The 22,652-nt window shown below is 39.6% G+C and overlaps 1 protein-coding gene across 8 annotated transcripts in view; it reads left to right on the forward strand.

The window, feature by feature from the left end:
* Positions 1 to 22,652, forward strand: part of HMGCLL1 (3-hydroxy-3-methylglutaryl-CoA lyase like 1) — a 234,821-nt gene that overhangs the window by 150,064 nt on the left and 62,105 nt on the right. The window contains exons 1-2 of one of the 8 annotated variants that reach the window (XM_084515683.1): positions 65 to 1,229; positions 6,919 to 6,957. The exons of 1 other annotated variant lie outside the window; for it this stretch is intronic. In XM_084515683.1, the coding sequence (XP_084371809.1) occupies positions 1,125 to 1,229; positions 6,919 to 6,957 (144 nt within the window). In that variant the 5' untranslated portion in view covers positions 65 to 1,124. Of the gene's footprint in view, positions 1 to 64; positions 1,230 to 6,918; positions 8,103 to 16,938; positions 17,003 to 17,997; positions 18,013 to 21,944; positions 22,029 to 22,652 lie in introns of those variants that run through there. 6 more of the 8 variants (XM_084515685.1, XM_084515688.1, XM_084515691.1 and 3 more) reach the window with 6 other exon arrangements.

Genomic DNA, 22,652 nt, shown 5'->3' on the forward strand with positions numbered 1-22,652 from the left:
AAGATACATTTTTTTTTTTCCAAAAGAAGAGAGAAAAGATAGTAACTACCTTAGATCACAGTCAACACCTCATCACTTCCTTGTGGTCAGATTTGAACTTATATTAGAGATGCCCACTAGTGCCATTTAAAAATAAATTTAAAAATTGTACTTTAAATATTTCATTTCTTTAGAGCTGTGATGATGCTTGAAGAGCAAAATTTCCCAGCCCCTCAAATGCTACCTAGGTTTGGTTTACAATGGGAACAGAAACAGGGAAGGGTTTTGATGTGCAGAAGAGCAAGCTCGAACTGCAATACAGCAAAAAAGGCAGTGCTTCAAGGGCATCATGCCTATCAGCAAAGGATGGAAACACAGACTTAACTGTAAATCTGGTAGTCTTGCAGAAAATGACAGAGGGAAAGGTTTAGTGAAATTAAATACTCATTAATACCCAGGAAAAGGAATCAATCCAGAAACAATTTCCAGTGCATACGGTGTTTCACTTGCGAGTAGCCTGGAAAGTTGGCTGACACACTGAGTGCTGAAGATGACAAAATACAACCTGCTGCTTCTGAGACATGTTAAAGCATGAACAGTATTGCGTTTGCCCCCAGTTTCTGCCACCCAAACCACCACAAGCACGGGCGTGCACAGAAAGCCTCGACGAAGGCCTGCTGCCCCACGACCGACCGAGGAGCCAGGTTTCATCCCAAACGGGCCAGGTTTTATCCCAAACACCCTGCACAGCCCCACGATCCCTCCCAGCAGCCCTGTCCCTTCCCTTGGCCCTGCGGAAAGCACGCAGAGCCCAGGCTGGGCTCCATTTCCTCAGGCTGCACTCACTTCCAAGGGGGTTCAGGTGCCCCCACGCTTGCTCCCCGCCGCCTCCCCCGCGGGGTCCCCGTGTTTCCCCAGCGGTTCCCTCCCCGCAACGCCGGGCAGCCGCGGCCCCGGCCGAGCTCCTCAGGTGAGGAGAGGCCGACGGTGGCGGCTGGCGGCCGGCAGAGGCGGCGGTTGCCGCAGCGGCCGCGGGTGGGGGCGCGGCGGGGGTGCGGGCTCCCGCCCTCCGCCATTCGCAGGCGCCGCTGCTCGGGGCCGGGCGGCTGCCGGCTGCGGTTGACCTTGCGGCCGGCCGCCCCGCCATGGGCACGGTGCCGTCGGCGCTGAAGCACTGCCTCAGCTACCAGCATCTCCTCAAGGAGCAGCCGTGGATCGGGGAGCCGGTCCCCCCGCCGCAGCCCGGGCAGGTACCGCCCCGAGCCTAGGGGTGGGTGAAGGGGTGGGAGGGGGGCGGCCGGGGGCGGCGCGGCGGCCGCCAGGGGGAGGCAGGGGAGCGGCTGCAGCGCGCGGCCGGGCGGGGGTCGCCGCCCCTCGCTGGGGGAGCCAGGGATAGGGGTGAGGAGGTGTTAATGGAAAGCCACTCGTGTGCGTGTCCCCTCTGCCCCCCTTATAACCCCATGTGGGACAAGCGGCTGTGAGCAGCTGTGACATTGTGGGGTGAGCAAAATGTCGGCGAGCCGCGCTATGGTCATCACTGCCCCGAGCTCGTGTTTCTGAAGCTCGAGTCAAGTCGAGCATCCTGCAGAGCCCCCGAGCTGCTGCCAGCACCCCGGGGCCCCTAAAGTGTGTCCCATAGTGAAGGGGAGCCCCTCTGCTGGAGCACCTCCTGCCCTCCTTCTGCACTGACCTTGGGGTCTGCAAGGCTGCTGCCAAAAGGCAGAGCCGGAGCCACCAGCGCCTCCAGAACAATTTTACCCTCTCATGGCCTGCTGAGCTCCTGGTAGTGGTGGGCTTGTGGAGGGAGAGTAGAGGTGGGGGCTCGCCATCCTGCATCGCTTCTGAGTAGGTGTGGGGAGTGGTGGAGGTACTTGGGGGGTGGAAAAGGACATGGGATGAGGAAGCACCTAGGCAGATGGCCAAGCAAACGCCATAGGGTATGACTCTGCTCATCATAGCTTTGGAAGGGAAGAAATGAAGGAAAGGGAAAGCCAGCTGTAGTGGAAGAGGCTGGATAAATCTAGAAAGATGTTGAGGGAAGATGTCAATATGAAGTACTCAAAGTAGGAAATTTTGAACATGATGTTATCTTTGCTATGGCAACCCATGTATTGATAAACCATATTGTGCCTGATCATTCATTCCAAGTCTAACCCCAGTAATCAGTAACTAATCCAAACAATAAAAAGCAGACCTAGAACAAAATTGCGTTAAGAATCGTGTAAAATGCATTTGTTGTTCATTGCATCTTTCTTCTGTTTTCCACATGCTTCAGATATACCAGGAACACACCTTCCATTTTTCTCCACCATCTGGAACTGACATGAAAATACTAGGTAGCAACATAACTTTAGAGGTGGGAAGATCATGCCAAATACAGTATTCTCAGTGACATGAAAGCTAGCAACACTCCATTATAATTTTGCTTCAGATGATCTGGGTTGATATCTCACAGCTACTCATGTGAAATACCCAAAGCAATGCTTATGGGAGATGTAGCTAGAAACTTTGCCAAGGCATAAAAAATACTGTTGTAAGCACAGGACTTCATGTAGGTAAGCTCCATACAACTTCCAGCTATTACAATTCCATGAATATTTCACTTTAAAACATAGGGTTGCTTGGAGAGCAAAGTTACTGAAAAGAAGTAAAAATAAAAAGGTAATTGGGCTAAAGGCTAAATAGACAGTAAGCAGAATTTACCAATATCTGTTAATGGAATTTACTATCATCCATTTCACTTACATTTAAAATATTCCATATTGTGTAGATAAGCTATCACACACTTGACTTAGTCAATGGGACACGACATTCTTGTTGCTGTGCATTATTCCGTGTTTTTCATTTCTTAATCATGTTTTCTTCAGAAAAAAAATGCTATCATACATTTTATACAAGAGAATCATAGTTTTGATTCATTTTCTTAGTGTTACGGTGTAAATGTTTTTGTTAATAGGTAAGTTTTACTAAGAGCAGTGATAGCTGCTAACACTGTTGAGAACGCTTTTAAGCAACTTCGAATACTCTGCTACATGAGAGTTTGTTAAACACTTGGATTTATATCAGAACTGCAAAAATGGTCAAGGATCTACTTAGAAATGAGGTGGCGTTGGATTTTTTTGCAACATTATGGATATTTCCACAGTGATCAAGATTGTTACTGGCAGTGACTCATGGCACTTGAATGGAATTTGTAATGTGCTTTGTGTTCTCATTTGTACAAAAAGCTTGGGCTGAACAGTGGGGAGGAAGGCTGGTGGCTGTTCATCTGCTGCTGCTGGTTGCCCTCTACCGTAGTGGAAGCCTTGTGGCAAGAAGGAGAAATGCTCTGAGAGCAACCAATGTTGGTCTCATCCCACAGATGTAATATTTTATTTTCGCATAGCTTAAAATGGAATTTTAATGCATTGGGAATATGCTGAAGACACAGCATAAGGACACAGCAGGGAAGAACTGGATGGCTGAAGAAGTGGTGTAAAAGACTGGGATGAAACTCAGGACAACAAAATGTTTAGATATTTTGAGACCAATAACCCAAACTTCTGCTTTTAGCTATAAACCATGAGATTATCAGTTAGAAGTGACTGAAGAACAGAAGAAGCATGGAATACTAACACATCATGGGAGGACTGTGAGCTGCCAATGCAATACAGCTGTTAAAAAAACAAATGAAATCCTAGGATATATCAGATAAGGTATTTCCAATCGAACAGGGAAATGTTAATGCCATTGCAGAAGACTGTTTCTGAGGCTTGTTCAATTTTGGTTAGTCATGATGAAGAAACTGACTTCCAGCTGGAGCAGCTTAGGTCTTGCACCAATGGAATGGTCAGGAAAATGGAGATGCAATGCTAAATGACTTTGGTTTGTTTGATATCTACTGTTAACACCTAGGGGATGGGCAGGCAGGGAGACAAGAGGGAAGAGCTGCTTAAAGTAGAGGAATATGCTGCTACGCACACAACTGCATACTTTGCTTGCATATTAAACACAGTTAAAATTCTGAAGAAATTCTTAAAAGCTAAAGAATCAAGTAGGGGCATACTGTAATAACTTCCTTACCAAAGTAACAGGGTGAAAGACCTTTATAATGTAGGCATAGAAATAGGGTTATATAGAGTCACAGAATATCTGAGTTGGAAGGGACCTGAAAGAATCAAGTCCAGCTCCTTGGTCCCCAGAGAATCACCCAAAAAATCAGACCATGTGTCTAAGAGTGTTGTCCAAATGCTTCTTGTTCTGGCTCAATGACGTGCAGCTGCCCTGAGGAGCCTATTCCAGTGCCTGACCACCCTCTCGGTAGTCTGTCTCTAATACAGTGCTACTGCAATTTATACAAAATTATACACATATAAAAAAAAAACAACAGTCCTCTTTTAGGCCATCCAAGTCATACTTACACGCATGTGCTGCCCGTAAAGTTAATGTGTGGACAGCTGTGTGGTTTACACATCACAGCCACGACAGCAATGATGTGACGTCCATAGTAGCAAAAGTGTGTGGATTCCCAAGAGAGTTTAAAGCTTATATAACAAGGACTATAGGAATAAACATTTAAATGATTTTTGAAATAGAAGCAATTACAAGTCCATTTTTTTATTGCATCACATGGCTTACAGTACTTTGGAAAAATAGGATTAGTTAAGGTCACAATGTCAACTTCAGTGTGAATATTCATCTTCTGTCACTTTGAATCAGTGCATCCTACTCTACTCTGAAAGCTTATATTATTAGCTATTATAGCTTATATTATTAGCTTATATTATAATATAATTATTATATAATTATATTAGCTTATATTATTAGCTTATATTATTAGCTATATCCAAATATAGCTAAATAATAGGCATCTTTCTATGGGACAGGTTTGTTTTAATGTGCCACTGGCTAGGTGTACTGAAAGGTGTGGTGTATTAGGAGTGTATTAGGATTTATCTGCTTTGGTGAGAGTTGCCTATATCTACTAAATGCAAAGCAAAAATGACTGAAAAATAAATTTCTGATCTGTTGCTCTGCTGGATGTGGTTGTGACTCTAGGATGCATAGATCTATCTAAATGATGCTGATGTGGACTACATGATTCCATAGGATTTTTGTCACAGATTTAGGCTGTTATATAGGATGCAATACACAGAATTATTAATAGTTCAGTATGTTATCACTGGAAAGCACAGTGTACATTACTGTCAATTTTTGTAACTACAGAGGATCATAAACTCTTTGCACCAAACATATATAAATATGTATAACAATGGACAAAAGCTGAGGTCCTCTAAATTAGATACCTATCTTCTGTTTTAGTGCCTAGGTCACAATTATTTTTAATTGCCAAATTATTTGTATTGATCCAGACCTAAAATATTCTATGATGCAGATTATAGAATCATAGAATGGTTTGGGTTGGAAGGGACCTTAAAGATCCTTCAGTTCCAACCCCCCTGCCATGGACGGGGACACCTCCCACCAGGTTGCTTAAAGCCTCATCCAGCCTGGCCTTGAATACCTCCAGGAATGGAACATTCTCTCATCTCCTCACTGCCCCACAATGTTGGATCAAGAGGTAGATGGAATTGTCTTACTTTTGCAGTTTTAATGTGGCAGTTTGGATTTTGCAATATACAATCACGTTTTTAACCATATGGTAAAAACCTCTCAAATTTACTTTTAAAGTAATTCAAGAATAATGTGATGAAAACCACAAGCCATTCAACAAGCTGATGTGTATTTGTCTTTACTACTTTTTGTGTTCAACAGTTGATTTTTGATTGAAATTACAGCATAAAAAATGAGGTGTCTGGTATTATGCTACCTGCATAAAAGGCGTGTCTGTTTTACTGGAATCTTTAAGCTACGCCTCCAACCGACTGATTTGAAACATACTACATTTTGTGTTCTTTTTATCACCATGCAATTATGTATTCCAGGAACAAATTCACATTTGCAGGTTCTTCTTAAATAACTACTTATGTTATTTTAATTTTTTTTATTTAGCTTATTTAGTTTAAGAATTACAAAAATTTTCTGTCAATGATATTGCAAACATTACGACAAATACAGTATACAATAATTTCATCATAATTTACTTTCAGTTTGTTTCAATATGTTGAAAATTGCATAGTAAGTGTATTTTCAAGTGTGAAAAAAGAAACTAGAGGTCCTGACCTTTATATTGCAGAATTCTTGTTGCCTGATTTTTTAGAAGGATGACATCTTTTAAACATACTTAAAGAATTCTGTATAGAGAAGGCATATTAATTGCAAAGGGCAAATATCTTGCATTCTTTTTTGTTCTTCTCTCTCTTTGTGCTTTTACCCACTGTTCTTACCTCTTTCTGTGTTTTCATACAGAACTTCCAAGGTATTCTCACTTAATGTTGTCTTTCATGTACTTTAAATAACTGATCACTAAAAGACTTGGAAATTCCAAATTTCCATCCCTGCAGATTCCTGCACGTGTAGAGACCTTGTCAATACAGATCTATCAATAGACAGATCTTTTTTCTTGAGTAATACATCCCAAGAATGAGACTTTTTTGCTTTGTTGCAGATTCCCATGCATCCAAAGCATCATTTACTAGCTTTGTGTTGTTAAGATACAAAGCATACAATGCTGTTCAAGCAATAAATATAAATACAAGAATAAAGTAAAAATGATTACTAAAAATAGAGAACAATTTGGAGTTGAATTATCAACTATAAAGTACATATCAGAATGCTATATCATTTGTTGATGACTTTTGAGATGGTAAATAATATCTGACATGCTGACACATGCTGACACTACATGTAAATAAAAAGCACAACACATTCCCACTGAATTTAACAGGAGTAGAGAGAGTTCAGTACTGAATTCTTTCAAAAATTTCCTTTGAAGACAAGAGGAATTTCCCCTTTAGAAGACAAAGGTGGTAGACTCACCTCGATTTCTTTTTTTTTCAGATATTCTTCATGCTGCAGTATAACAGCTCAAGAATATTGGTGGGTGAAGAGTGGAAAATCTGAAAAGGCTAAGTAGTCAGTTAGCTAAACTTGCCAAACAGGATGTTAGACATTAAAAGGGTGATAATAAAGGGTAGGTTTGACCCAAGCAGGGTCACTGACTTTTATTTTTCTTTGTGCCATTGGATCGTCAATAGTGGAAAGATAACAGAAACCTTTTAGTTGATACAGATTTGTGCTGTATGGGGATTATTATGTGGATTTAGAACTTCATAATGCAGCTGGAATTGTTGTAAAGGATTTTACAGATCTTGCTCTGCAAATTTGGGAATTAAAAAAATACACAGGAAATTTCTACTCAGCCCCAACATCTGTTTTTTGGTGAGATCCTGTTTTTGACTTGTCCCACCTCCACCTCCTTCAAAGACTACATATGGGCACAGTGATGTTCATTTCCTCACTTGCCAGCTCAAGGAGAGAGATTAATTTCAGACACCCCATGTGTCAAGTCATCATTCTAAAATTCATACAACTTGAGATCATTCTTCTTAATTCATTTTCTACTTGCCTTGGCTGGGGATGAGTCTAAGTGACTTGCCTAAGCTCAAGAAGATTCAAATTTAATTCCTACTGAAATAAGTGGGAATGTAATCATTAGCTCAGGTTTTAATCTTAGTAACACTTTAATTTACAAGCTGTGACTCTTCTCGTTTCATAGTTACTCTAGTTTGGGTAAGAAAATCTCACAAGCCGCCTTATCAGACTACTTATAAGAACTAACAGTTGGTCATAGAAGCTTTTCTAAAGCAAAATATTAACTGTTTCTAACTAATCAGATTTTGAATCTTTGAAATGTTTGATGAGGTGACTGATAAATATCAGTAACAGTAGTCTCTTTGGTGGCTTGGATCAACAAATTGTTTTTTCTCCCTTAGAGTTGGCTTAAAGGTGGAATGCAGTTACATTTATTTGCTTTCAGTTTTAATGCTTTTTTGATGTTTCAGAGGAAGAAGGTTGCAGCGTCTGGAATGAAAGATTGACTTGTTTATGAAAGTGTGTGCTTGAATTGAAGTTTCCATGTGAATATCATGCAGTGAGAAACTGGTGCAGTGGAGGTAGTGTCCAGAGACAAAGCTGAAATAAGTTTTGTCACCCTCTGCACTTTCACAGCATAAATATTTGAGGTATTTAACCAAGGTGATGATTCTCTGAAATTTTAGGAATTAAAGGTTATTGATATCCTTTGATGTGTGTCAAATGTGGAAGGAGTTATGTTAAAAGAAACTCCGGGGGACTTCAGAGAAGTAGTTATTTAATACTTCAGGCTGTGTTGAATTCTCTTCTATTGTTTAGCTCCCTCATTCATTTAACAAAGATGAACTATTTTCTTTAACATTCTTCTTTTCCCCCACATGTATATTTAAAAAGATACATGAAGTATGAAAAAGAAAATGTGTATTAAAGATGGTGTGTGGTATTGTGAACTTGCTGGGGAATATGTACCACAATGTGTGCCAGTACAGATCACAATGCATATGTGGACCTTGATGCACTCACTACACAATCAAGGCCCACGCACTCAATTATTTGTGAAAAGTAAGGCTCATCAACTAACTGATCTTCAGAAAATGCTGGAACAGAAAGATACTATTTTTAAGAATGAGAAAGAAAATCTGCCAGACACAAATTTATAGGGGAAGGTTCCCTTTGGCTATCGAAGCCATCTATCTTCTATCACATGGAAGAACTCAGCAGGATATTGAACTCTTAGAAAAGTTGCTTTATTGCCTGATTTGGAATTTCTGAGATAAGAGCATGTAATATGAAACCTGTAGCTCCATGATCAAAATCAGGCTTTCAAACTGTGCTAAATACTAGTAAAGCTAATGCAGCATTTTAGCTTTTCAGCAAAGGAGAAATATTTTATGGCTGCTGTATTAGTGGTATACACTTGTATAGACCTCATGGGGCAGAAATGTCAAAGCAGTGTGCAAACTTGAAAACTAAGCAGTGGAGTTGAGATAAATGTTTTTTTAAAAGGATATAAGTTGTAATGAACAAAGAGTTTTTTAAATTTGAGTTTATGAATCAGATACAGACTTATTTTTTTGACTTTCTGATCGTTTAATCAATCTCTCACTCCAGAGAAGTCAGAAAACTGATAAATGAATGATTTATATTTCAGGACAATGCTTTCAGGGATAATTTTAGGAGTTGCTTCTTTAAACACAGGGTTTTATAGTTGCAAGTAACCAACTTTCCAGACTTTCACTGGGTTAAACATAATAGACAGTGAAGACTTTGATTATTATTTGGAACAAAACTAGAATGTGAAGAAGAAGCTGCAGGTGATAAGAAAATTATACTTTCTAAAAAAAAAAAAAATTATTACAAGCAAAACTTGCTAAATGTTGCATTGGTGAAAAGCTGTGCTGGGTAGACATTTCTTCTCTGCCTGTTTTTTTTTTTTTTTTTTTTTTTTTGTCCACAGATGTTAGCTGTTTTGTATGGGAATAAAGGTGTTAGTTTATGAGTTTCTTGGAAAAAAAAAAAGTTTAAAGGCTCTGAATGCATGAGATGTGGACTGAAGCGCCAGAGGACATTGGTGGAATGTTAGGTGAAACCCATAGGGAAATAATTCAACAGCAGCATCTGGAAAGGAACTGTATGTGGCTTTAGGGTTTACTTTTAATGCAAGTAGTTAAGATGAGATTAAATAGAGGTGTTAGTATGTGAGAAATGGGGGAGCAAGCTAAGTGATGAAGGTATATCATGTGGAACACTGGGATTAAGAGAAAGATTTAACTGAATCCATAGCTGATCACAGCTGAATTTTTAAAAGCTTGGAAACATAATTGGAGTTGAACTATATGTTGGCTTCATATAAAGCAAAACAGCTTACATGAAGAATTTATTGGGAAAGACAAGAGAGAGGATAGGCGAGCTGCTTGACCCTTTCGCCTGAATGGTATGAAGAAGATGGAAACTACTGAAAGTAGTAGTAGATGAAAGCTACTAAGCCAGCTGGCTGTTGGCTACATGGAGAGGAATATACTGGTGACTGAGAATTGTCTCCCTATCATTTTTTTTTATTTAGTTGCCTAAGCATAGTTGTCTACTGCTGTTTGAGCTGCCTCGGGGTAACTGAGATAGCTCAGAGGTTTGACAGATATTGACAGGGTTTAGGGGAGACCCATGCCCTCTGTAGTTGCAGCTGGAAGTCAAGTGGGATGCATCTCAACTGGTAAATGCAATTAACCAACTGAATTGGGCTCAGCTGTTATGTCATATTCTTTTGGCCATTGCTGACAGTACTGAGAAATGGGTTGTCTCAGCTGGCCATGCTTCCTCGATGCTCCATAATATCTTATGTGTACTCCACCTCCTCAAACAGGCCACAGGTGGTGTCCTACATGCCTTGTTTCAGGAACCTTAAGACAGTACATGTTAGTTAAATTTATTAAAATCCATAGCACACCTGTAGGCATGAGGTACCTCTATCCGTGTGTAGATATCTTGCTCACATGTCTTAAGTTCCAATTCATTTATACCACTAAGGACATGCGAGGACATTTTGGGCTTAGTCAGTGGTACTGCTGGATTGCCATTTTTACCCTAATTATTATTATCTTATCATCAGAGTTTAGAACAATCCTTTGGTCAAGATTAGTAGTGTCATAGTAAAAAGAAAGTACAGCTAATGATGATAAAATATATTTGTAAAAGTTTTTACAGTTATTTAACACTAACCTACTGGTCTTGTTATCAGTTTTACAGCTATGACAACCATTATTCTTTCAAAATAGTCTGAAGGGATATGATCCCATTCTGTTTTTCTCTTTGTCATAGTTTCTCCTGTACCAGTCCAGTCTCTTCTGCTCCCCTATTTTCAGGTTTACATGATTTAGAACATGTTAAAACCTTACTGCATTATTATTTCATGAAACAAAGCAGAAATTTAACAAGTTCAGAGAAAGCCTCAAATATGCCTATTTTTACTGTGACATACTATTATAATATGTGTACTTTGTAATAAGCTTATAAAAATGATAAAATATTAAAATATTTATTTAAAAGTAAGGCAGTGTCTGTCTTTTTCTGATTTTTAAATAAGGAAATTTTTCAGTACCTTTAACTGTTATCAGTTAAATGGGCAGAAATCGATATTTTAAAAATATGCTTATATTTTACTGATTCTGCTGCAAAAATGGAACATTTTTATAACATTCAGAATGGTGTAGCATTCAAGATACTATAATTTCCTTCCTACTATTGGGAAATTATTATGGTAACACTTTACAGATAACATATAACAGATGTTATTTTTCTAAAGAGCTTTATAAATTTCAAATTCTCCTGAAGTACGAGTTACCAACCATGGCTAAATAAATAACCATTAAACTACTGTCATTTTTATCAGTGCCTTTTGGGGAGAAAGCTACGGAAAAAGTAGTGGTGGGCCAGCTGTACTTGAATTAAAAATTTCCTTGATCTTTTAGGCATTGGCTTTGGACACAGAAGGTGATTTTGATGACAATAATAATTGAGGATAGTTGGTTTGCTTCCAACTTTTTACTTGAGTTCTTAAGGATCTATGTATAATTCACTTTTATTGACAATGAGGTATTCAAAGAGCATATCTGATAGGGTGGATGGGCTGGCTTGTCACCGTACTCATTTTTTCTTCATTGATATCCCGAAGCATTATAAGGGCAAATTACTTTCACATGTTAGTCTTGTAAGGATGATCATGCCTCTGCTTTTTCAATGTGTGTGGAAAAACACCACTCTTTCAGCCTTCTAGAATTCTGTCTTCAGTCTTGCCTGTAAAACACCATACACACCATAATACTATTACCATAAATAATAGTAAAGGAAAGTGTGGGAGGTTTTGGCTCCAGTGTCATCAGTGTGCTGTTGATCTCAGTTCTCTGTATCCTTTTCATCCAACCCAGATGGCAAAGTATAATAGCTTTTCCAGACTTTGACCAAGATAGGGATGTGGATGAAAGTGAGTTGGCTGCAAATCAACTTGGTTAATGGAGAAATGCTGCTTGTTAGCCAAGGGAAGCATTTAGGGAAATAGAAAAAGGTAATGTATACACCATGCCCTGAAAATACATTTTTAATTTTTTGCTGCAGTGACCAGCAGTGTTGGGATCTTTAAGAACAGAGGCTGATAGTATTATTTATTATTTATGATTCCATTGTAATGCAAGTTTATCTGTTGTCTATGCCTCTGCTACTATCTGACTCTAGTAAAACACTCCATCATTATTTTGCAAGTTATACAAAGTCAGGCATCTGTGTGACTACAGCATGTCTGTCTACTTTTAGGTTGCATGAACTGTTAGCTGTGATTGACACATATTCAAACCTCTGTGATAACACATGCTCTCCATTTGTAGAAAACAGCAACAATTCATTTTTCTTTTTTCTTTCTTTCTTTCTTTCTTTCTTTCTTTCTTTCTTTCTTTCTTTCTTTCTTTCTTTCTTTCTTTCTTTCTTTCTTTCTTTCTTTCTTTCTTTCTTTTTAATAAAATGACAATCCAAGTTGTCAGTGATAATGCAGTGATAACTCATCTGGGAGACTGTTACTTGACAGACACAGTCTAATTTTTTTTGTTGTGTCATGTTATGAAGAATTTTATGTAATATACATGCATCATGAGTATTAGAGAAGGGTTTTCAAAGACTTTGAACAGGTTTGGGGCTTGATTTTTATCCTCCTGAGTATCTGTCCTGTAATGCTACTACTTTTTTCATAGCATCCAACATTGTGGATGCCCCATCCCTGGAGGTGTTCAAGACCAGGTTGGATGAGGCCCGGAGCAACCAGATCTAGTGGGTGGCATCCCTGCCCATGGTGGTGTGTGTGTATGTGTGTGTGTAGAATTTGGTGATCTTTAAGGTCCCTTCCAAACTAAGCCAAATTCTATGATTCAGCGTTATGGCAGGGAATGGGATGTGGTTTGCAGTTGCTCTTAGAACTAGCTGCTGCATATGCTAGACACAGAGTACATAGTTTCTGAAATTTCATATTTTCAGGGCTGTCAGAGCAGCAGCTTCAGTAGGCTGCATCTCCCTGTGGAATTTTATGATCCACTGAAGCTTGCATTCAGCAAACCTTAAGCCACGACCACCAGAAACACTTGCGTGCCCCTCTGCTGACATGTTGTCAATGGCTATCCTTGGAACAACAGCAATAAAGTAACATTACTGTCATGATTTAATCACAATTTAAAATAAGGAGCTTTATGCAGTTCAAGTGTTCACATTCTTACCTTCTCTTACCAAGCCAGGGATCTGTAACTGTCTTCACATCATGATCATTTTAATACATATTTTCCAGTATACTTTCACTGGCTTTTTTTAAACTCCTTCAGAAATCAAATTATGTGAAGAAAGGTAAGATTCTAAAACAGTAAAATACATAAATTGATAATAAATCTTGAATGTTTATATGCCTATATGTCCACTTAATATTTATTTATTATATTTGAAGTAATACTAGCAGTTGCATTTTAGGTAGTAATCATCTTTAAGTATGTTTCTTCATAAGTGTTTACATTTTGAATAGGTGGTCTTAATAGGTTTTGCTCTTTACCATTATGTAAGTTAGCAAATGTAGCTTTTATTAGTTTTCTGTCCAGCACAGCCATTACTATGTACCTGAGACATAACCACCAGTTAAATCGTATTCTTTAATTTCGCTGTACCTGGCTTTGCATGGTTTTGGGGGTTGGAAGCAATATATGGAAAGTTTTAAAGCAACGACTTCATCGGACCTGAATCCAAATAATTTTAGCAATTCATTTTTTTATGTACTGCTACTGCAAAAAACATGAGCCCAGTGTAGTAGTTCAGCGTACCTCTTCAAATTTGGAAGGAATACAGTTACATTCTCTGTTTGCTTCAAATAATGAGAAGAAAATCCAGTTTTTGAAGAAACTGAGATGGTCATAACACAACAGAGGATAATTTTGTTGCAAGATCAGTGTGGTAGCCCATGCAATTTTTTTAACTAACAGAAGTAGTTTCAGAATACATTCCAAATGCACAATATGACAGAAGAAACAATGAGGTGACTTTAAGCCTGTTTATTACTTCTGAACTTGGCACTTCCTCACAAGAGGGGAAAATGAGAAATAGCCTAAGAAAGAATGTCAGTTTAGTCTTTGATGTAGTATGAAGAGTATGACAGAAAAGAACTTTCCACCTGTTGTGTATTAAAAAATGCATTAATAAATTAGAACTTATTCTTACGTTTTTACAATAAATGTGTAAGTAGACACTGCCAAATAGTATCCAAATGTATGACAAGACTTTCAATCAAACAAGAAGGAAGGAGTCAGGGTTTTCATTTGTGTATTCATAGTTCAAGTCAAGTTCACTTGAATTAGTAGGCAATGTATTTGTTGGAGGCAGCTGCAGGTATAGTTTGCATCTCTTAGTGGCTAAACACATCCAGTGAAAGCAAAAGGGCAACTCCAAATCATGGAAAACAATATACAGCAGGTGTTTCGCACAAAGTATGTGAGGGTTGACCTTTTCTGGTCTAGCACAAATGAAAATAGTCTGAGAGGTGAGGAATTCCCTTCTCTTATTCCCTCTGTTTGACTCCTGCAAACAGAGATTATCTTGATTTATTAACACTGTAGCTCTTTTGGAAAATATGCTATTTTGTGTTTGGCCTGAAAGAAATGTCCTTTCATACAGAAAGGAGTTGCTTATTTATTTGATCTGCTAATACGCGAGATCTCTTGTTACATTTTGCTAAGAGCTAGGAGATAGCATGCTGGGAAATCGGCTTGCACTCTTATTAATACTCTGGTGATTCTCCTAGCAGAAAGTTCTTTAATGCAACTGATAATTGTGCCTCAGTTTTCTCTTCTGTGAGTGTGGTTGTTTTTGTGTGTCACATGGAGCTCTTTTACTGTTGGAAGTTTGCTGTATTTTTCATGTAAGAGGCCTCTGCTTTTACATAGAGCCTAGTTTGTTGCTTGGACAGAACACTGTCCTTTGGGATGACTCTCATAGCATCTGATAGCTGTAGTCTCCAGTGGGTAAGGTGATGATGCAGCAGGCTCAGGGAGAGTTAATGCACAAACACTACTTTAAAGGAATAGCTAACAACTGCTGCTACCCTAATCTGGAGCATATGACCTCCATAAGTAGAGCTTCTTCTTGCAGTGACGGTCATGAACACTTGCTAACCTTTCTGTTTAGGTGCAATTGAGAGAAAGGGGCAAAGAGAGGAAGAAACACGTCGCATTCTTCTCCCAGCATGTGATCACATGGAGTAAAAAAAGTTCTCAAAGCAGCGAGGTCCAGCAGCTCACTAAAGGAGGGGAGCTGAGGGTGGCCATTGTGCTGACAAGGCAGTGGGTCACCAACCAGACAGGGCCCAGCCCCACAGTAGCAAAGTGAGATGAGCAGGGAAGACCCTGAGATGGTGTCGTGGTTCCGCTTGAGTGGGCAGCCGAGCTCCACCACAGCCGCTCTCTCACTCCCCCTTCTCAAAGAGGAATGGGGAGAAAATACAATGAAAAGGGCTCAAGGATTGAGATAAGGACAAGAAAATCACGCAATAATTATTGTAACGGGCAAAACAGACTCGGCATAAGGAGATAGTAAGATTTATTGCCTATTACTAACAAGCGAGAGAAGTGAGAAAACAAAGGAAAAAAAAAACAAAAGCACCTTCCCCCCATCCACCCTCTTCCACCTCCTCCCCCCGAGCGGCGCAGGGGAACGGGGGAATGGGGGTTATGGTCAGTCTACAGCACTTCTTCTCTGCCGCTCCTTCTCAGTCACTCTCGTCCCCTGTGCTGTGGGGTCCCACCCACAGGATGCAGTCCTTGATGAACTGATCCGGCGTGGGCTTCCCACAGGCAGCAGCTCTTTCAGAACTGCTCCAGATATGGGTCCGTACCACGGGGTCCATCCCTCAGGAGAAAACTGCTCCAACCTGGCTCCCCTACAGGCAGCAGCTCCTGCCAGGTCACCTGCTCCTGCGTGGGCTCCTCTCCACAGGCTACGGGTCCGGCCCGGAATCTGCTCCGGCAGGGGTCTTCCACAGGTGGCAGCCTCCGTCGGTGCAGGGCCACCTGCTCCACCGTGGACTCCTCCACGGGCTGCAGCGTGGAACCCTGCTCCACCGTGGTACTCCATGGGCTGCAGGGGGACATCCTGCTTCACCATGGTCCTCACCACAGGCCACAGGGGACTTCTGCTCCGGCGCCTGGAGCACCTCTCCCCCTCCCTCTACACTGACCTTGGCACCTGCAGGCTGTTTCTCACTCCCGGCTGCTGTGTGGCGCAGCGTTTTTTCCCTGTCTTAAATATGCTCTCACAGAGGGGCAAAACAACATCGCTTATTGGCTCAGATCTGGAAAACAATGGGGCCCTTCCCAAACATGGGGCAGCTTCTAGATCTTTCTCACAGAAACCACCCCTATGGCCCCCTGCTACCAAAACCTTGCCACGTAAACCCACTACAGATGGTAACTAGGTTCAACCAGGAGTCCAGATCATTGGGCAAGTTTGTGGTGATGAGAGAAGTCCCAAGTTTCAGCTGCAGGCGCAAGTCAGTGAGTCAGGGTCAGGATTAGGTCCCGTGATGGTAATCAGGGTCAGCCACACAGCCCAGTGACCACTGCGCAGGTCAGTAATGATGACAGAAGTCTAAGATAAAGCTGGAAAGTTAGTCCATGTAGGTCAAGGTCTGGATCAGCGAGAATGGTATGTTTACAGAAGAGTTAACTTCAAAACAAGAGGCAAGAGTTCAGTTGAACTCAGCTTCTAATGAGTAACTTCAGCAGAAGAATAGAAACCATGCCAGTTGCTCCAAAGAGATGCTCAGAAACAGGAATTAGAATCCTCATTTGGACTGATGATGCTTAAATATCTGTATGCTACATGTTTCATTTCATATACCTGGAAGACTGGTGGTGTGTGAGGTCTCACAGAAATAGAGAGTGGTTGAGGTTGGAAGGGACCTTTGGAGGTCATCTGGTCCAGACCCTCTACTCAAGGAGAGCGGCGTACTGAGGACTGTGTCCAGCTTCTGAAGATCTCCAAGGTGGGAGACTATAACCTCTCTGGGCAACCTGTGCTAGTGCTTGGTCACCGTCACAGTAAAAAAGCGTTTTGTGATGTTCAGATGTGACAGTTAACTTTATGTGCATTGCTTCTCATCCTGTCAATAGGCACTGCTGGAATGATCTTCATCTTCCTTTAGGTATTTATATACATCTCACTTGCTGAGAATATTTTGGATGGAAATGATCTGTTACAAGGAGTAATGTTACTTCCTCTCTTCTAAGTTTTTGACTGTATTCTGAATTTTCAGTGAGGAAGAGTTAAGAGGCAGAGATGAAATGCAGCAGCCGGTTAGGTTAGGAACCATGTCAGCAAAGAAGGGTGAAAACCTAATTTACAGTGAGGAAGAGAATACATTGCCTGCTGAGCTCTTGTAGGAGTTCAAAAGAAGCTTCTCCAAGTTTTCTTGATAACTCATTAGATGATGTATAGTTATTTGAGGCAGATGTCTGCTTGAAATTAAGACACCTGAATTAAGACATATGTTGGTGTCTACAGCAGCTGGAGTTCCTGTGACAGCCAGTGGAGATCTGGGACAGGACTCAGCGGCATAAACAGCTGCCTAGTGCCACTCTACACCTAGAGTATGTGGGACATCCTTATGGGACCTGGATATCTGTAGTAAAATGTGCAGGAGACGTATTCCTTCTAGAATGGCACTCAGTCTCTGAGTGGTTATAGAAACCTGGAAATAGAGACTGTCAGCCACTAGAAGTCAACTACAGGATGAACTGAATCATTTTTTATCTCCATCAACTGTATTAAATAAAGCTTGTTCAACTACAGTGGGAATTTAGACATCTGGCATGCCTTTAGACATCCACATGGAAGCAACAATTCAGAAGCCCAGTTCAATTGCCATTTCAGGTGCTCTGCAGTGTATAGACATCTTGACAGGTTTGGAACGGGACCTTACTAAGTGGGTGAAATGTGCCCTTTCTGAACCGCATATGGAGGCCAGAACACTTAAGTTGTCAAGAATGACTCTAGGTACATGTATGTAGACAACATGAGTAAGCTGAGGTTTCTTAAGCTTGACATGAATACTGCTCTTCAACTTTGACTTGCGTAGCTTCCTATCCTATCCTATCCTATCCTATCCTATCCTATCCTATCCTATCCTATCCTATCCTATCCTATCCTATCCTATCCTATCCTATCCTATCCTATCCCTTTCAGAAATCCTTTAGAATAGGATAGTAATAAATAGATTATGTTTTTCTTTTTTAAATTTGTGACCATATGTCCATGAGTAGTGTAGTTAGTGTGACTTGAACTTTCTAGTTTTCTGTGAGAATAGTATTCTTAACAGTGCAACATTTTTCATGAACTCCACAGCATTCCCTGTTAATGTCATTTGTTATCTTTTGAACTGTCAGTTCTTGAAAATTCTGCTCACTTGATAGAATTATTTTTATGAAAGATTAATTATCTAAACAAAAGGATTTTTTTAAACTATTATTTGTTAGTTAATATTATCTGCATTTAATTACCTTCTATTAACTATTACAGTCCTCTTTATAAATCAGATTAAATCAAAGAACTGGCCTCTCCGACAGCATGAGCATTTCTAGTTTGGCCGAATTCCCCTGTGTTTAAAATCACATTTCTTTTGTTCTTGTATGAATGACTTGTATTTAGTTGTAAGTAGCCTTGCAACAATGTAATAAGTGTACTAGCAGATTATATTAGAATTTCATAATCAGTGGAAATGGCAGTCGAAATGTTAAAGCTATTACTTTGCAATAGTGAATTCCCGGTCAATTCAGATAAGTTGCTGATACATCTAAATCACTGCTCTTTCATGAGCTCTCACAAGCCCTCTAATAAAAGTTATAAGCACATTCAAATTACATTTGAAGAGGTGGGCTAATGTAGGCCATAGGTAAGCTTACTACCCAGTACAAGACAGACATGGACATGCTGCATGGGGTGCAGCAAAAGGCCATGGAGATAATTAACAGATAGGAGCATCTGTCATATGAGGAGAGGTTGAAAGAGCTGCAATTGTTTAGCCTGGAGAAAAGAAGGCTCAGGGTGGTCTTATCAATGTGTATTAACTACCCGATGGGGTGAAGTCAGGCTCTGCTCTGTGATGGGACAGGAGGCAGTGGGCACAAATTGAAGTGTAATGAATTCCATTTAAGAATCAGAAAAATGTTCTATTCTATGAAGGTGGTCAAATGCCATGTTGCCCCGGGAAGTGGTGGACTCTCTATCCTTGGAGATAGTCAAGAGCTGGCTGGACATAGTCATGGGCAACCAGCTTCAGTTGACACTGCTCTTATTGGTGCAGGGTGTGTGTGTTGTTGGTTGGATTGGACTACACGATATATAGAGGACCCCTCTGTCCTCAACAATTTTTTGATTTGCTCCAGATAAGTTAACTCTACATACAACTCTGCTTAACAGAATGAAATTCTGTAATGAATTACTTGGATTTTGTATTTTGCTGCTCTTCAGTTGATTGAATTCTTTACTGAAGAAGGCAGCCCAGAACTATTTCTATTCATTAAGTGGCATACTGCTGTTTTTTCTCCAACATCCCTAGGATTAGGTATATCATTTCATTTTTTTTTTTTTTTTGAAAGCATGTTATTGACTCATTTAGTTTGCTATCCAGTTTAATATCCTAATATTTCTTTATGGAATGGTTTAGTCAGGTTCCGTTGATCTTCTATATTTCCTAAGTATCACTTATTTTTTGGTCAAAATTGTCAAACTGGAGAAATAAACATGATAGAATTTGTAAAGGACAGACATAAAATGATTCTTTTAATTAGCCAATATTAGGTATGATAATGATATCCAAAATGTCATGTCATGTATTGCTTTTAGTACATTGTATTTGAGCAGCAGGGTTGGACTGGGTGACATCCAGAGATCCCTTCCAACCTCAACAATTCTGTGATTCTGTATTTATTTCTCCAGTATGTGAATGGAATTTGGACTTCTAGTCTTGTTGTCTAAACCATTTGTAACTGCTTTGCCTGATATCTCTGTTCTGTCATTCAATTTGTGAGTACTCAATAATATCAAAAGAACAGTTTACTTACTGTAAGTTTCTCACGGGTTCATGATTATTTTTGCTAGTTATAGCCTCCTTCAAGCTACTGATCTTCCAGTGCTTGAGTCAGCAGTGTAGGGTAGATGTTCTAGGATGGATCCTCTGTTTATCTTTGCTGAGGGTTATTCACCAGGTGTGTCCCACTGTTTTCTGAATATCTATATATTCTTTATATCTCATGGGTGAATCTCCTCCCCTTTTCCCCTAGTTAACTTAGGAATGAATATCTTTTATATGTCTTCTTGTAGTGTGAACTATATAAATAAGTTTCTGTAATATCGCTTCAATCATTATTTGATTTGTAGTAAGATTTTTATTTCTTCCTGTTTATTTCCTCAGTGTCTTGTAAAGTTTAGAAGATTGACCATTGTTTTCTTTGTTCTTCTTCCAGCAATTGTACTTCTTATCTCAGAGCCTTTTCCCAGTTTTGGGGTATTTTTCCATGTCTCTGCATATGATGACATGTATAGATGGAGTTATGATGACGCCTCCCTGCTGATTCTTGTTTAAAAGCACTCTCCTGGGCATTTTTTTTTTATTTTTATTTTTTTCTTCTCCAAAACGGACCTACCTTTGCTCAGTTGTCCTCTGTGGCAGAACACCACCTTGTGGAAAAGAAAAGCAGAGCTTTATCTTTGCTTGGTTAGAAAGACGGGAAAGAACCAAACCTCCAGATTAGTCACCCTTATTTTTGGGTCGTTTTGGTTTTGATCAGCTCTGGATGATATCTGCCAGTACTATTAATTGCCATATAGATGAGCTGCGTGGAATGAAAGTCAGAAGGCTGAACGAACCTCAGTGCCTTTACTAGAAGTTCTGAAGCAGTTACAGGGCTTAAAAAAGTGTGTTTATTTAATTTGATTACATTTATGGTTATGTAAAGAAGATTATACTGCTCTAATTAAGGGTTACTAGGATTTCTATTTATAACTCAGGGAAAATGTTTCCATACAGAAATTTGGCATACAGTGTCCCAAGCTGAATAGTATGGCTTTCCTTTTCCTATTTCTTTTTTTTTTCTCTCTCTCTTTTTTTTTTTTTTTTTTTTTTTTTTAAGACTCTTTGGCTGCATTTTGTTTTGAGGGAGGCATTTTTTGTGGTTTTATATGCTTTTTGTTCTCCCTTGGCAAGGCTAGATACATGGAAAAAACAAATTTTCCAGGCTCTTAGTCTTTTATGTCAACTATTTCCTTTTTGATATTTCAAACATTGTACTTTGGTAGTCATTACTTTTTAACAGAGCCAGTATATAATTCAATAAACAGTCACCTCTAAGTATCTGCCATAACTACTTTTTATACTTCATTACATGAGAATACTTCATTTAATATAATTAAGTATTATTTTTCTAAAACCAAACTGAGTTGCCTGACATGTTTGGTGTTTAACAAATACTTGTATATTTCTATAGGGTTCACTTTTTTTTTTTTTTGGATTCTTTTCATATACAAAAACTGTTTAATGCCTTGCTTGAATGTATCAAAGTTTTCTGTCTCCTTGTTGGTTCTGAAAATCCTTCTCTTCTACCCGTGGGGATGGTGCACATTTAAAGCCCTCCAGTTAGAGTTAAGGGGACTCAGTGCCTCAATTCAGGAAGCTCAAGTCCTGGTTAAGGTCTAATGTCATCCAGATAGTAAACCCAAAGTGTTTAAACTCTGAATAAGCTCTTAAAGACTTCAGTCTGTTCTGTGGATTTGATGTTTGCCTTGTGAATGCAGATGGCATTGAGCCTGGCACAGAAAGTGATTGGTGGCTCCTGTCACTTCTTCAGCTATGTTTTAAGGTACGTCCAAACATTCTATGACACTGATCAGAAGACTTAGAAAGAAAGCAAGGAGTCTCCTTTCCTGAGACCATTGACAAGTGTGTAACTCCAGCTTCTTGGAAGAATGTCCTAAAGACTTGGTTACTGAGTACTCACAGGACAGGTGAGACAAAGGTGAAGAGGTACTCCTTTCCTCCTCTGATTCAGCTTGGGCCACAGAGCGTGAAAAATGCTAGAGTCACTTAGTAGAAGATGGAGCATGTAGTCATTTAGTCCCTGATATATTTCTGAGTTTTATCCAATGATTATGTACTGCAAAATGCATAAATACGACACAGGGGATTTATTCGAAGTATTTGCATCTCTTTTACTCACTTGTTTTCTGAGCTTCAATAATACAGCACAAGAGAAATGATTAGTTAAGCAGAGGAGGATGATGGGAAGAGGAATTGTGAATTGAGTAAGAAGCTGGCTGATGAGCAAATAAATTTGAATGTTGAAAGCAGATTTATCAGACTGAAGGGACATTGCTGGCCGAGATCCTCCGATCTTTTTGTTGAAAGTTTTTCTTCAATAAAACCAAACCAAATTTATTGAAACAATACATCTTTGTGTTTAAATAAGGTGATTGCGTTAGTCCAAATGTTTTAATTGTGAAATATCAGAGTAGATCTACTGATGTCAGAAAGATGGGAGACATTGTCAGTAATGTACTGGATGCCACACAGGAGGAAATGAGTGACCTTGAAGAAAGGAGCAGTAGAGTACAGTAGATTAAATCAGATTAAATTGAATGCA

Source organism: Aythya ferina, assembly GCF_964211825.1.
Source record: "Aythya ferina genome assembly, chromosome: 3".
Classification (NCBI taxonomy): Eukaryota; Metazoa; Chordata; class Aves; order Anseriformes; family Anatidae; genus Aythya; species Aythya ferina.